The sequence below is a fragment of the Gorilla gorilla genome, chromosome 14, assembly GCF_029281585.2.
Source record: "Gorilla gorilla gorilla isolate KB3781 chromosome 14, NHGRI_mGorGor1-v2.1_pri, whole genome shotgun sequence".
Classification (NCBI taxonomy): domain Eukaryota; kingdom Metazoa; phylum Chordata; class Mammalia; order Primates; family Hominidae; genus Gorilla; species Gorilla gorilla.
The window spans coordinates 23,851,516-23,868,614 of record NC_073238.2 but is presented as its reverse complement, the minus strand read 5'-3'; the positions used below and the strand labels follow the sequence as shown (position 1 = coordinate 23,868,614).

Genomic DNA, 17,099 nt, shown 5'->3' with positions numbered 1-17,099 from the left:
ATGGAGGCTTTTACTGGGGGGACTCGGGATGGCGCCCGGCCTGAGGGCTGAGGGCCCGGGAAAGGCACACAGTGGCGGTGGGGTCTCTCTCGGGCAGGCGCTGGCTCTGCAGACAGCTCCCCCTGGTGACCCCTGTTTGGCACTGAGCTGGGAACATGGTGTCCGCACTCCCGGCTAGCAAGCAGAGGCCCGTGTGGCCAGGTGGCGGCTGGTAGTGTAGGCTGGCGGGGTGACAGCCACAGGGGCTGGGTTTGGCACCGGTGGGAGCAGGGGCCCCAGGGGACTCAGAGGCTGGGCTGCCCCCGCTGCTGGCAGGGTAGTCACATTGGCCACAGAGATGGCTATGAATAGGGAATCCAATAAATTAGGCTGTAGAAAGAGAAGGTGAGGGGCTGAGGGGGCGGGGACTACATTCTCGCTCCGCAGGCAGTGCTGTGCGTCCCTCTCCCGTGGGATCTTCGGGGCTCTTGTGGGGGAGAGGATGCAGGTGAGGCGCTCTGTGTGACCGTGGGTACCACTGGGCGGCTTTTATGGCATCGCATGGGATGGGAGCCTTGGCTGGCCACCCTTAGGGGATGGACCGTGGGGTCTTTGAGAGACTGACGAGGAGGGAGGCCACCTGCAGCGCCAGGGGCTGTGGCCTGAGGGGCTCCTGGGGCTCGGCTGCGCTGCTGTGTGGCCAGCACTGGGCCCCTTGTACCCCAGCTTCCTCCATGGAGCAAAGTAGAGGACTCACTGCCCTGGACAGGGCCCAGTCACTGTGGAACAGCCCCCCCAGGGAGTGGGAGGGACAGGGCGAGGGTTACGCAGGGCGCCACCCTCCACATCTACTTTCCCGAGGTCGGGAAGGGTCTTCTAGGACGAGGGGCCAGGCATGCAGGGCAGGGGTGTGTGTGCAGGTGGGTGCTGCTGTCTCCTTCATGTGATTCGAGCTTGGGGGTGGGGCAGGGGCTGGGGATGGTGGCGTCAGGTGGAGGCACCCTGGAGGCCACCAGGGCCTTGCGGGCTAGGTGCCGGTACGTGCGCTGGGGCCACGGCCTCGCCCAGGATTTGGCAGAGCTCCTGGAGGTGCCGCTGCATCTTGGGAATGCCCGCCAGCTGCTGCTCCAGCCGGTGCTTCTCCTCTGTCAAGCTCAGGCGGGCAGCCGAGTCCAGCCTCTCGAACTTCCAGCTGCCCTCCCCATCGAACTGTAGCAAGTGTGTGTGGTACTCCCTGGCCAGGAGAGGGACAGGGTCAGGGGCACAGCACGAGGGCTGCTAATGACAGCCGCCTGCTGCTGCCGCCTGGCCCAACAGGGCACCTCCTCCCCTCAGGCAGCCACTCCCACTGGCCCCAGGCAGGGAGACAGGGCACCTACCACAGGGAGGGCCAGTTGGTGATGGAGAGCAGGGCAATGCCTGTGTCCTTGGCCGCCTGGAAGATCTTGCCTTCCACGTCGATGCTCACAGCACTGGTGCATTCATCCAGGAGGGCGTACTTGGGCCTGGGGTTCCGGGCCGAGAGGAGAGTCTGTGCATCCTCCAGGGCCCAACACCCCAGCCCGGCTCAGGCTCCACTGAGCCCAGGCCTCCCCACAGCTGCTACTTCTCCTTCCAGGGGACCCCAGGGAGCCTGCTGGCCTGGAGTGCTCACCTGTGGTAGAACATGCGGGCCATGCCAATTCTCTGCTTCTCGCCACCCGGCAGGACATCCTTCCAGTCACACATAGCCTCCCAACCTAGGTGGGGGCAATGGTCTTGGCTCAGTTCCCCCAGCACCCAGACCCGGGGGCCAGCTGGGGAGCTGGGGGAGCTGGGGGAGCTGGGGGAGCTGGGGGAGCTGGGGGAGCTGCGGGAATGAGCTAGCTGTGACGACAGGACCCCTGTGCCTCTGTGTCCTTGTCTGTCTGACAGGCATTAATCATGGAGGAGTGGGGACTGGAATCGTGCCTTCCCCCACAAGAGATATGGTGAAATCCAAGCCCCAAAACTTCAGTGTGACCTTATTTGGAGACACGGCCTTCGCAGAGGTGATCACACTAAGATGAGGTCATCAGAGCGGACCCTAATTCAATATGACTGTGTCCTCATAAAAAGGGGGTGTGCGAGCAGAGGACGTGCACAGGGGAACACGAGGTGAAGATATACAAGGAGAAGTGGACCATCTGCGAGCCGAGGACAGAGGCCTGGAACACATCCTTCTGTCATGGCACCCAGAAGGAACCCACCCTGCTGGTACCAGGATCTCGGACTGCTGGATCCAGGAGATGATCCACCCCTGCGGTTTATGGCAGCTCCAGGACACCCATACAGTTCCTTGGCACAGAGCTCCAGAGCAGCCTGAGTGCTCTCCCCAGACCGGGGGCTTGTCACCCACAGGGGTTGGGCCTCCTGTCACTGCCCCGTGCCAGCACTTTGGCAAGGCTCGAGTGGGCTGCTTGAACGAGCAGGTGAGCCGGCTGCTCCATTAGGCCAGGGCGCTGTGGCAGAAGTGGCCCCTCCTGTCTTCTCGCCCATGCTGCCTTCCCCAGCGGCCCAGGGCTAGAAGTGGCAACAGGGTATATGGCCACCCAGAGTAGAGATTATGCTTCCCAGGTGGCCTTGTGGTCAGGTGTGAGCATGAGACTAAGTTGTGGCCAATGAGATATAACTGTAAGTATTCAATAAGGCAGCTTCTGGAACCTTCCTTACAAGATAGAAGGCACATACCTTTTGCCCCTTCCCTTCTTTTTTTTGCACACAAGAAAGTCAGTGTTTGAGTCTTCTAAAATCTTCCTATTTCCAATTTGCAGACTACCATTGATTCCTAAACAAAGATCTAATTTTTGACTCAGAGACGTGGCAAGGTAGTGAATCACCATTATAATTTAACAATCTTCAAGATAAAATTATCACTCTGATATTTAGATTTTGCCCAATTATTAAGATATTTGGGTGTTTCGTTAAGAATGGAAGATGCTAGTCTCTTGAGCAGAGACTATAAAGGCCTCAGATGATCATTTTTAATTTTATGCTCTTTTCTTTAACACCTTCAACACAGTTGGAAGCAGTCGATATTCCCCAGAGTTGTTGTGTTTTTTAAAGCAAATGCATGGTTCAGTGGTAGAAAACAGGGCTGATCCAAGCTGTTTTCAGTAAACACTTCATTTCAGGTGACCGATTTCATATTAAATAATCTCTAGATCCTGTCTTCCAAACTAACTAGATCAGATAACCTACCCTGGATTTTCTCCTTTTAGGGTCTGTGAGCTGCAGTCACTTTTGTGAAAATGATTGCAATGACAAGATAGAGTTGTAGATGGGGAAAATGTTTTGACTAATTTAAACATAGTGGTATTTCATATGAGAATTTAAGTTACACACATTTGAAAATTTTAATGGAGTCTCTTGGCTGAGCTTTAAAATAAATAGCGTTTAGGCTAAAAAGGGAACTGCTGCCTCTCCTAAAATCAGAAAGATGTTACAGTAATTCTCCATTCTCTAGAATTATCAGGAAGCACGTTTGTGATGATTTACTTTTGCTCTTGGGAGTGTGAGCCCGTGTAGTCGTGGAACCATCAATTAGAACGGTGGCTTTCTGATCCCAAAGTCATTCATTCTGAAAACAATATTTTTCATACATTTGAAAGTGAGAAGTTTTGAGCTTACCATTCCCAAGTAACTCTCTTAATAAGAGGCATCAGCATGTTTCAGTGACAGCTGTCACCTTCCAGTGCTGAGAGTCATCTTTGAGTTCTCCATTTCACTCCCTACACTCCAATTTAGCTGCAGTTCTCTTGGCCAGTCCTGTGAAATACATCCATGGCCTAATGACTTCTCACCACTACTACCACATCCTGACAGCATTCTCACCAAAGTCACTACCTTTTTTCTCTGGATAACAGTAGCCTTCCAATTTATTTGCTCACATAACCTGTTTATCCTACACAGTGCACCAGATACACCCCTTTGAAATGCAAACACAATCATGTTATTCTCTGGTGAAATTATCTCATATATTCCTATCGCATTTAAAATTAATTCAGAATCATCCCATGATTATCAAAACCCTACATGCTCTTCCACAGCATGGTTTACTTCCAAGATATCTCTTCAACTTTCTTTTCACTGCACTGAATTGGTGACTAATAGTCATATTTTTGTTTTTGCTCAAAAAGTCTTGACTTGTAAATTTTTCAGTTTCTCCTTTATCCACAGGTAACTGTTTCCTCATAAGGCGAATTGCTTGCTTCCTTGAGTTCTGCTCTCAAAGATACCCTTCATTTTCTACCTAATATTAATAACTTTAATCATTCATTATTCCATTACTATGCTCTATAGTGTATACAATTTCTGTTCTTTTTCATGTTATTAACTAAATTATTTATTTGTTCCAGTAACGTATTCCATAAATATTGTACACATAAAAAATTATGTTATTTTTATTGCTGTATGCTCAGCTGCCCAATAACTGTCTGAAGATTAACATTTGTTAAATGCACAAATACATTCTTTCACAAATGTCAGTTTAATAATTTTATATTAAACTCCCTCTATACTTACAATATGAATTAGATAATTCAGAATAAACATTCCATTGGATAAAACTAAACAATTTGTTATAAAACATCCTTAAAAGCATCAGAAAGTTAATACAGCAATGAAGAATTACAGGACCAAATTAAGAATGGTATGGAAGCCTGTTTGTGAGGCTTATTTTTGGGTTATCGCTTTACTTAGAGTGACTATAAATCTCAAAAGAGAACTAAAGGGAGAAATAACCATATCAACTCACATGGTAAGGGTATTTAAACATCTCTTAGTAATTGAGATAATTGAAAGAAAAGAGAAAGGGAGAAAGAGAAACAGAGCAAAAGGGATAATGAAGGAGAGACAGAAGAAGAGAAAGGAAGAGGAAGAAAAGTAAAAAGGAGGAGAAGGGGGAGGGAGGAAGAAAGAAAGGTGAAAAGAAAGAATGCTAAAGTTTTCAACAACATAATTTATCCTTTTAGAATATGAATGTTGGTCTATTTTATGATGTCCCACAGATTCATTAGTCTGTGCTCATTTTTTATCTGTTTCTCAGAGTCAATATTTTCCATTTTCTTATCTTCAAGCTCGTGTCTTCTTCTGTGTGTGCAAATATACTCTTAAATCCCTCTGGTGATTTTTAAATTTTTATCGTTGTAGTTTTCCGCTCCAGAATTTCTGTTACCTCTGTTGATATTCCTACTTTTTAATATTTTTTCTGATTCCTTGATTTCTTTGTTTATGTTTTCCTTTTGACATTTGAGTATAATGAAGAGAGTTGTTTTAAGGTCTTTTCCTAGTATGTTTGATGTCTGGGTTTCCTTAGAGATATTCTCTGTCAATTTGTTTTGTTCCTTTGAATAAGCCATACTTTCCCATTCTTTGTGTGCCTTGTAACTTTTTTTGAAAACTGGACATTATAATAATTATAATTACTATGTGATTACTCTGTAAATCAGAACCCCCCCTACAAACACAGTAATGTTTTGTGGTTTTAAATTTTCTTTACTTATTATATCGTTAAGGATTTTTTATAGTGAAATTTTCCAAAGTTATTTACAAAATTGTTTGCTTTATAAGGTGTGGTCACCGAAGTCTTTTCGTTTCCTTAACAAATGTTAAGCTAATGTTTTGACAGTGATTTTCTTGTATGTCAGGAACTAAGCAAACAGGCAAATACAACAAAAACAAAGAAAAACAAGTAATCATTATCCAGCAAAATATGTCTCTAGGCCATGCAGACTGGCTTTGTGCTGGGTTCTTTAAAGCCGGGACAAAGTGTGTGTTCACTCTTGCACTGAGTGAAGTTCAAGTTCACTCTTGCACAGAGCTTGCAGTGAGGGGAGGGATCAGCCAAGGTAAAAGTGTAGGGTCTTCTTATGACATTTGTCAGCATGTGGCTTAACCTATGCATACATGTGACTTTCTAGACTCTCCGATGTACGTGAATGATTTTGAATGTCTTAGTTTTCCAAATACTCTTCTCCAACTTTTCTTCCTGTGCTGAAGGTGATCTACTATATGTGTAAATTCTAATTTTTGCCCTAAGCATCCGTGGTTTGTTAGGTCTCCTTGCAGAGTTTCTTAAAAATGTGCATCCCTTATCTGTTCTTTATTCTAGCAACACAGAAAAAAACAGCCTTTCATGAGTCCTTTAGATATCCCCCAGACCTGTCTGAACAGACACTCGAGTCCATTCGGTGATTCCACTCGATTCCATTTGATGATGATTCCATTCGAGTCCATTCGATGATTCCATTCCATTCCATTCGATGATGATTGCATTCGATTCCATTCGATGATGATTCCATTCGATTCCATTCGATGATTGCATTCGATTCCATTAGATGATGATTCCATTCGATTCCATTCGATGATTCAATTCGATTCCATTCAATGTTTATTCCGTTTGATTCCATTCAATGATTCCATTTGATGCCATGTGATGATGATTCCATTCGATTCCGTTCCATGATTCCATTCGATTCCATTCGATGATGATTCCATTTGACTCCAGTCAATGATTCCATTCGATTTCATTCTAAGATTTCATTCAATTCCGTTCAATGATTATTCCATTCAATTCCTTTCGATGATTCCGTTCGATTCCATTCGATGATGATTCCATTCAATTCCATTCGATGTTCCATTTGATTCCATTCGATGTTTCCTTTCGATACCATTCAATGATGATTCCATGAGATTCCATGTGATGACGATTCCAGTGGATTCCATGCAATGATGAATCCATTCGATTCAATTCCATGATTCCATTCGATTCCATTGGATGGTGATTCCATTCGATTCCATTCGATGATTCCTTTGGATTCCATTGGATTATTCCACTCGATGATGACACCATTCGATTCCATTCGATGATTCCATTTGATTCCATTCGATGATTCCATTCGATGATTATTCCTTTCGATTCCATTGGATGATTCCATTCGATTCCAGTCGATGATTCCATTCAATTCCATTCTATGATGATTCCATTTGAGTTCATTCGATGATTACATTCGATTCCATTTGATGACTCCATTCGATTCCATTCAATGATGATTCCATTTGATTCCATTGGATGATGATTCCATTCTATGATGATTCCATTTGATTCAATTCAATGACGACTCCATTCGATTCCATTCGATGATTCCATTCGATTCCATTTGATGATTATTCCATTCGATTCCATTTGATGATTCCATTTGATGTTTCCATTCGATTCCATTCGATGATGATTCCATTTGATACAGTTGGATGTCTCCATTAGATTCCATTCGATGATGATTCCATTCGATTCCATTCGTTGATTCCATTTGATTCCATTTTATGATTCCATTCGATTCCATTTGATGATTCCATTCGATTACATAGGATGATTCCATTCGATGATGACACCATTTGATTCCATTCGGTGATTCCATTCTATTCCATTCGATGATTCCATTTGATGATTATTCCATTCAATTCCATTTGATGATTACATTTGCTTCCATGTGATGATGTTTCCATTCGATTCCATTCCATGATTCCTTTCGATTCCATTCAAAGATGATTCCATTCAATTCCATTCAATGATTCCATTTGATTCATTTCGATGATTCCATTCGATTCCATTCGATGATGATTGCATTTGATTCCATTCAATGATTCCATTTGATTCCATTCAATGATGATTCCATTTGATTCCATTCGATGATTGCATTCGATTATGTTCTATGATTCCATTCACTTCCATTCGATGATGATTCCATTTGATTCCATTCAATGATTCCATTCGATTCCATTCAATGATGATTCCATTTGATTCCATTCGATGATTGCATTCAATTATGTTCTATGATTCCATTCACTTCCATTCGATGATGATTCCATTCGATTCCATTCAATGATTCCGTTCGATTCCATTCAATGATGATTCCATTTGATTCCATTCGATGATTGCGTTCGATTATGTTCTATGATTCCATTTGATTCCACGTGATGATGATTCCATTTGATTCCATTCAATGATTCCATTAGATTCCATTCAATGATGATTCCACTCAATTCCATTCGATGATTCCATTCAATTCCATTCAAGGATTTCATTCGATTCCATTCGATGTTTATTCCATTCAATTCCTTTTGATGATTTCATTTGATTCCATTCGATGATGATTCCATTCGATTCCATTCGATGATGATTCCATTCGATTCCTTTCGATGATTTTTTTCGATTTCATTCGATCATGATTCCATTCAATGATTCCATTCGATTCCATTTGATGATGATTCCGTTCAGTTCCATTCGATTTATTCCATTAGATTCCATTCAATATTTGTTTCAATACCATTCGATGATGATTCCATTCGATTCCATGTGATGATGATTCCATTTGATTCCATTCGATTATTCCATTTGATTCCACGTGATGATGCTTCTACTCAATTCCATTCGAGGATTCCATTCAATTGCATTCGATGATGATTGCATTAATTCCATTTGATGATTCCATTTGATTCCATTCAATGATGATTCCACTTGATTCCATTTGATGATTCATTTCGATTCCATTTGATGATGATTCCATTCGATTTCATTCGATGAATCCATTCGATTAAATTCAAGGATTCCATTCAATTCCATTCGATGATTATTCAATTCGATTCCATACTATTATGATTCCATTCAATTCCATTTGATGATGATTCCATTCGATTCCATTCGATGATTCCCTTTTATTCCATGCAATGATGATTCCATTCAATTCCATTCCATGATTCCATTCGATTCCATTTGATGATAATTCCATTCAATTCCATTCGATGATTCCTTTCGATTCCATTCTAGGATTTCATTTGTTTCCATTTGATGATTATTCCATTTGATTCCTTTCGAAGTTTCCGTTTGATTCCACTCGATGATGATTCCGTTCAACTCCATTCGATGATGATTGCATTCGATTCCATTCGATGATTCTTTTCGATTTCATTCGATGATGATTCCATTCAATGATTCCATTCGATTCCATTCGAATATGATTCCATTCGATTCCATTCGATTTATTCCATTCGATTCCATTCGATGATTCCTTTTGATACCATTCAATGATGATTCCATTCGATTCCATGTGATGATGATTCCTTTCGATTCTATGCGATGATGATTCCATTCGATTCCATTCGATGATTCCATTTGATTCCATGTGATGATGACTCAATTCGATTCCATTGGATGACTCCATTTGATTCCATTCGATGATTCCATTCGATGATGACACCATTCGATTCTGTTCAATGATTCCATATGATTCCGTTCGATGATTCCATTTGATGATTATTAAATTCGATTCCATTGGATGATACCATTCGTATCCATTCAATGATGATTCCATTCAATTCCATTCGTTGATTCCATTTGATTCCATTCAATTATGATTCCATTCGATTGCTTTTGATGATTCCATTTGATTCTATTCAATGACTCCATTCGATTCCATTCGATGATGATTCCGTTCGATTCAATTTGATAATGATTCCATTCGTTCATGATTCCATTCAATTCCATTCGATGATGATTCCATTCGATTCCATTTGATGATTCCATTCGATTCCATTTGATGATGATTTCATTCGTTTCCATCTGATGATTCCATTTGACTCCATTCGATCATGATTTCATTCGATTCCATTGGATGACTCCATTCGATTCCATTCGATGATGATTCCATTCAATTCCATTCAATGATCCCATTCAATTCCATTCTATTATTCCATTCGATTACATTCAAGGATTCCATTCGATTCCATTGGATGATGCCATTCGATGATGACACCATTTGATTCCATTCGATGATTCCATTCAATGATTCCATTTGATGTTTATTCCATTCAATTGCATTTGATGATTCCATTTGCTTCCATGTGATGATGTTTCCATTCGATTCCATTCGATGATTCTTATTGATTTCATTCAATGATGATTCCATTCGATTCCATTTGATTTATTCCATTCAATTCTGTTCGATGTTTCCTTTCAATATCATTTAATGATGATTCCATTCGATTCCTTGTGATGATGATTCCATTCGATTCCATGTAATGATGATTCCATTCGATTCCCTTCAATGATTCCATTTGGTTCCATTCGATGATGATTCCATTCAATTCCATTGGATGATGATTCCATTCGATTCCATTCGATTATTCGATTCGATTCCATTGGATGATTCCATTCAATGATGACACCATTTGATACCATTTGATGATTCCATTTGATTCCATTTGATGATTCCATTCATTGCTTATTCCATTCGATTCCATTGGATGATTCCATTCAATTCCATTCGATGATGATTCCATTCGATTCCATTCAATGATTCCATTCTATTCCGTTGGATGATGATTCCATTCAATTTCATTCGATGATTCCATTCAATTCTGTTTGATGATTCCATTCGATTCCATTCAATGATGATTCCGTTCGATTCCATTCGATGATGATTCCATTCGATGATGATTCCATTCGATTCCATTCGATGATGATTTCATTTGAGTACATTTGATGATGATTCCATTCGATTCCATTCAATGATGATTCCATTCAATTCCATTCGATGATTCCATTTGATTCCATTCGAGGATTCCATTCGATTCCATTCGATAATGATTCCATTCAATTCCATTCAATAATGATTCCATTCAATTCCATTCAATGATGATTCCATTCGAGTCCATTCGATGATGATTCCATTCGAGTTTATTCGATGATGATTCCTTTCAATTCCATTTGATGATGCCTCCATTCGATTCCATTCGATGATAATTCCATTTGAGTCCATTCGATGATGATTCCATTCCATTCCACTATATTCCATTACATCCGATTCCATTCCAATCCATTCCACTCCTCTCCTCTCCACTCCATTCCATTCCATTCCATTCTATTCCACTGCTTTCCATTCCATTCCTTTCTTTTGAGAGTGTCTCACTCTGTCACCCAGCCTGTAGCGCAATGGCACAATCTCAGCTCCCATTCCATTACATTCCACTCCATTCGATTCCATTCAATTCAATTCCATTCAATTCCCTTCCATTCCATTCCATTCGAAAAAGAAAAACAGTTGCAAAGTCATACTCACTTTTCTGCTCTTGTCAGACAATTAAGGGTTCTTTGAATACTTCAGCCCTAATAATTTTCTTCCTAACATACATATTGCAGTGATTATATAATTTTAAATATATTTTTGTTTCAACACCTAATTTTTTATTTAGATCTATCTGTATGTTTACAACATATTTTGCTCTGTGTTCATTCTTTGATTTCAGAACTTCAACATTTCTGAAGAATATTTTCAGAGTTTCTCTTTAGTTTCTTTAGTGGAATTCTGCCGGTGGCGTTTTGTTTTCTGTCTCTAAATATGTTATTTAGCCATAGGTTGATGAATATTTTTCTTCGTTGAGAATTTCAGAATGGCATTATTATTATTAACAAATAATATTGTTTATTTTACCTTTCATTTTTTCAGATTTCAATATGATTAAAAGTAATTTCATTTTTCTAGCACTAATTGAAATATTTTTCCCTTCCTGGTTGTTTACTATTTCTCTAGGAGATACATAGGTGTAGGTTAATCTCCATTGTAGCTTGCTTAGCATGCATGGAATTTTTGAATATGCAGATTAGTGTCTTACAAAAGTCTAGAGAACTTTCAGCCAAAATGTCATCACATATTGTCCCTTCCCAGTTCCCTTCTTCTATGAGAACACTCACTAAACACATGCTACACTTTCTCACTGTATCTTCCATGTCTCTTCATCATTCTGTCCACATTGTACATTTTTTAAAATTTTCTGTAATGCATTCTGAAATATTTATGAACTCTCACCATGGCCATGTCTAATCTGATGAGTTCATTTTTGAGTTTTTAATTTAAAATAACTATATTTTTATACAAACTTCTTTTCAAATTTGCTACATCAATTTTTTAGTCTCCTAACAACATATTCATTTTTTTTTAAATTTTTTGAAAGCAAATGTGCTTTATAATCTAACAGTGATATTTCTACTAAGGAACCTTTGTGGATCCATTTGTACTCCTTTTCTACTTTCCTTTCAAATGGTGGAATATCATTTCCTTGCGTACTTAGATGCCTTTGAATGACAAATATTTATTTTTCTCTGAAAATTATTTTTGTGCACTTTTGCGGATTAGTAAGTAGAAAATTTGCCAAAGAGAATTTGGATTTTTTTCTGATTCTACTAAAGGCACCACCATTCTGGGACCATATTATGTTAATTCTTGGCCTAAAGGTGTTTGGACGTATGTTTGGGCTGCACATTTAAACAATTTTTAAATTACTTGCTGTAAATCATTAGTGATTGAGTTTCTTTAAATCTGTCCAATCTCAAGTCATTTTTATTTGCCATTTCCAGGGAATGTGAAATGGGACTAATTTACCTCTGATTCTTCTTTATACTGAGGATATAAATTTTGGTCCTAGCTTTAGGGAGGAGCTCCTGTGTGATGTCCTATCTTGGGAAAAACTATGTATTTCTTTACTGTCCTATGTGATGTATGACAGTAGGAATCTGCACTCATTCATTTTGGTACACGTCCGTAGGGCAAAATCAGTTTTGGTGTTTAGTTATATTTTGTCTGCTCCCTACATTCCCTTGGTTTTGACCTTATATTTTACTTTTTTTTGAACATACCAGTGCTTCAATTTTTTTCCAGTAATATATTCAACTATATTATGAGAAAGAGAAAAATTGTGATGAAACACAAATTTCATGTTTTCCTTCTCTAATTGGCTTTTACGTAAAAATACAGGTAAAATTTATTTGTGCTTTTTTGCTATTTCTGTTTTGCTATTCTCTGTTTGTCTATGTCTTCTCCACATAGACACAATTAGGGAATTTTGTACACTCTTGTGCCAACTGCTTTGATAGTAACAAAATGTATTTCTCAAACTCCTAGGTATAAAACTCAAGTATCCACAATTTAATTTCTTTTTCCCTCACTTCTATTATGTTTCCAGGCTCAATAGAAATCGATGCCAATCCAGAAATACAACCATTATTCTAATACTTCTCACACATTACTGATATAGATTAAATTTTCTGGATCTCCTTAAATACTATCATTTTTCACTACTTGTACCTTAACTGTTAAGTTCAACATTTTCTATAATATTAATATGTTGTGAAAATTTCCTTACTTTCTTATTTGTCCCAAGTTCAAGCTTTTGCAGTCTCTACCTCACGCTGTGAAGCATAAACGTTCTACATGCTGTACAAATAATACATACTTCATGTGCTTAGAGATTGCACAATTTTTATTTGGTTGACAATAGCTAGTGTTTTCTTCTTCATTTTCTATTTCCTGATTTTTCTTTATTTAGTATATACTACATTATCATAAAAATAAGAACGTTTTACAAACTAAAGCAAAAGCAACTCTAGGAAAAAAATGCACAAATAAAATATATAAACATACAATTAGATGTACCATGTATCCTTCTAATTTATTTAGACATTTAATTGTAGTACAATTTTAATTAAATTCTGTGTAGTATCTGCCATCGTCTTAGTATGTTTTATATAACAAATTTTGTAAATCAAAAAGTCTCAATGTCATTATAAACTATCTTGGCAGAGGTTGATGTCCAAGGAATAATTTCTCTCCCAAATTATGTCAATCAGAATTTCACTCTACCATAATTCTTTTAATCAGTTTCAGAGGAATCATAAATTTCAAAATTGTTCAAGGTAGTTGTTGTAGTTCAAGTACATTTTGACAGGTGTAAAACTGTGGACAGACTGATACAAACATATTCTAATTGACTCAAAACTATATGGGACCTATTTTAAAGTCTAGACTTTAAAATGTCTTGTCAACGTATACATGTTCTCCTTGTGAAATAATTGCTTTTTATTCTCTGGATAGAATAATTTAATCTTTAAACCTTCAATTCACTGTTAAAAACAAAATATTACATAAGGATATGCTTATAAAAATAATTTGCAACTAGCTTTTCAATTCAGAAATATATGTGAAAAATCATCAAGCATCTCATGGATTTCAAGGAGAAATGGGTTAGTAATTTATTCCATAGGTCTCAATTTTTCCTAGACTCAAGTCTTCCTTTAAAATAATTGTAGGCGTTTAAGAAACCATGTAAACTAAAAAGAAGAAATTTGACACTGCCGCTTAGGTTTTTTAAATCTTTGGACATTAATCAATATATTTTTTAATTTTATCTTAATTAGACATTGTGAGTTCACCATCTTCCTGTTAGTATAGCATCCAAGCTGATTATCATAGATTACAAGTCCAACTATCAACTGTGTTCTGAGAGTCTAAAATAATAAACGAATGTATTTGTTTGGGTATTCTTAAAGCAGGAGTGAGGACACAGCGAAAGTGAGACAAAGAAGAGACAACAAAATAAAACAGGAAAGATAGAAAAGCCAATACCACACGTGTTAAGAGGCAAGTTCCTGTGTTAGATATCTGGGCTTAATTCTCTGGGAAGCTATGTGGAACATGCCTCAGAATTACATCACTGAATCCAGGGAGATTCTTCTTAGTTACCCTCACCTTTTCTTCCCACTTCACGCCCAGTATCAACCTCCCATGCTGCTAGAGGAAGTCCTCAGCTAGAAACAGCTGCAAATTCTGGAGATGAGACCTTGTAGAGTGTTAAAAATGGTTTTCTTCCCAGCAGCTACAGGTAAGGAATAGGGGCTGGGCTATTCATACATCTGCTACAAATCAATATACCCCTTGTGCTCCTTTTGGTGATCGACAATGTATTTAAAAATATTAGATGATCAAGAAGGGCTGCAGAAAGGAGGAAGCAGAAACAAACAGCACACCTCTTGGTTTATTTTTATTCATTTCATCAGTTTCAAGGAAAATGTGTTGGGAGTTCCTGGCATAGAGAATATCACAAAGACATGTTTTCAATAGTGGTGCTATCCCTAGGGCAGAGAAGACCCAGAGAAAGCCCAAGTGGCTGCTGGAACAAAGTCAGACACCGTGCCACCTGTCCACACTCCTTGGCTCTGCCATCATGCTGAAGATCGCTTTAAAGGACTGGCTACCCTCCCCCCAAAATTAAAAGAGCACAGACTGAGAAACAATGTAGGAGACAGCAGTGGATTATGCTGTTCTCAGAGGTCACCTCAGGTTTGGAAGCATTCTTTCAAATTAACCCATCTCAGGCCATCTGCAGAGAAGAAAGGTGGTACCTAACTTTTTTTCTTGTCAGCATTTGGTAGGGGTGTTTTACTGACCAAATATGTTCCCGAAACCTAGTTTTTTCTAACTAACTAAATATAGTAGATTTTTAAATTTATCATCAAAATCTATAGACAATTTTTGATTAAAATAGACTCCACATCTATGTCCTGCTTTTCTCCTTATTATTAATTGCATTGCTGTATAAAAGAACAAGACTTCAGAATCAAGAATATCTTGTCTCTTGGCATTGAATTTATACAAGGTGCTCTTTCTTTAATGCTGTCTCAAAGGACATATTTTTACTCATTAAAAAGGAAGATCGGAGTCTAGTTGTATGCACTGCTCTAACATATTAATAATTAAAATTAGGAGGTAAATGTGGTCAAAGCTATAGAAAGACTTGAGATGTCATTTATATTGATTACTGTATAGGACTCTGCAAACACAAATTGTGAAATAATAGTTTATATAAATATTTTGCAGCATTTCAAATATTTGAGTGCCTGAAGTCTCTCCTCTTATATAGTTCAGATTATCAATTTGAAGACTTACTCTGCTGGTTAAAAAGTTTTTAGTCTCGTTTGAGTATTATATAAAAGCAATTTTCAGTTAAATGTGTTCCACTTACATAAAACATTACAAATTAGTGAGTATTTAATTACATTTTCATGTTCCTGTAATGCCTTTAGAAGATTTTCATATTATTACCTATCAATATATGTATGCTTTGTCAAAGAAAAATCAAATATATATGTCATTGAAATTGAAACTTTTTAAAAGTACTTATTAATTCTATTGAAAAACCACAACCATAGGAACAATTACAATATAATATTGTGAACATGTAAATATATATCCTATGTCTATTTTATATATAAGCATATGTGATTAAAAATATACTTAAGAATGTTTAAACCTAGTATTTTAAAGTAAAAATTAGTTAAACTTCTGATGATTATTTGTTAATTAAGATAAAATTATTTTGATTTGCGTGATTTTAAATAAACAAAAATATTAAATTACATGACAAAAATTCTTTATAAAATGTTTACGATTTTTACATTGGTTTTTATCATTTTATTCCACTATTTTCTTTTAATATGACCTGCCTTGTTTAAAACACTGTATTCATCTTAATTAAATTAAATTCCATTTGTAAAAAAATTAACAAGTGATTTGCTCTATTATACAGTGCGGTTATAAACTGAGTCAGTATCTCAAGATTTGATCCCCATTATCGTCATTCGTGGCCCTATTTGTTTGATAAATGTGGTGTCTTTTTCCATGCCTGTCACATCTCTGTTGCTCATTTATTTTTCTCTTTGTCCCTTATGGGGAGCATTGCCTATCTCTAGATTAAGCAAAAGTTGCAACTTAAAAAAGCACAATAACCTGCTCAATCTTTCTCACACAGAGAAATGTTTGTTAAGTAATTAAAGTGTAGATGATGATACAAAGAGCTTGATTAAATAAGATGCCAAAGTACCCTTGTGATTCAGAATATGAATGATATTTAATGCCTTTGAAATCAATAATTGCTGAGTGACATTAATTAATGCCAATATTTCAGAAGTTGTTCTGATTAGTGAAATGTGTACAACATGTAAAAGTTTCTGAACTCTGAAGGGCAACATTATTCTATAATTAAGAATTAAGAATTAATTCACATTAATTATTGGGGAGAAATAATTTTAAGAATTAATGACTGAGAAAACGTTTTTATTTTTTATTTAGAAAATTGTGCATAAGCATTACTGCAAGTTTTGCAAGAAACATAAATTTATAGAAACAATTATGTGCACAAGATGAATTTAATAACATCTTGATATTTTCCACTATTACAGTTGTATTTGGTAAATCTTTAAATGCCCATCATCT

At 38.0% G+C, this 17,099-nt stretch overlaps 1 protein-coding gene across 1 annotated transcript; it reads right to left on the bottom strand.

The window, feature by feature from the left end:
* Positions 1–947: 947 nt before the first annotated feature.
* Positions 948–1,678, bottom strand: LOC134757041 (ATP-binding cassette sub-family D member 1-like). The gene is made up of 3 exons (XM_063697638.1): positions 1,634–1,678; positions 1,359–1,484; positions 948–1,213 (listed from the first exon to the last, which is right to left on the bottom strand). The coding sequence occupies exons 1-3, from the start codon at positions 1,654–1,656 to the stop codon at positions 967–969; spliced, it is 396 nt and encodes a 131-aa protein (XP_063553708.1). The 5' UTR covers positions 1,657–1,678; the 3' UTR covers positions 948–966.
* Between the last annotated feature and the right edge of the window lie 15,421 nt (positions 1,679–17,099).

Bases quoted from the DNA above. Each gene is read 5' to 3' on its own strand.
- LOC134757041 (XM_063697638.1), bottom strand. From the start codon at position 1,656: ATGGCCCGCATGTTCTACCACAG. The intron at 1,485-1,633 runs GTGAGCACTCCA...CCGGAACCCCAG, and splicing joins GCCCGCATGTTCTACCACAG to GCCCAAGTACGCCCTCCTGG. The intron at 1,214-1,358 runs GTAGGTGCCCTG...TCTCCTGGCCAG, and splicing joins ACCAACTGGCCCTCCCTGTG to GGAGTACCACACACACTTGC.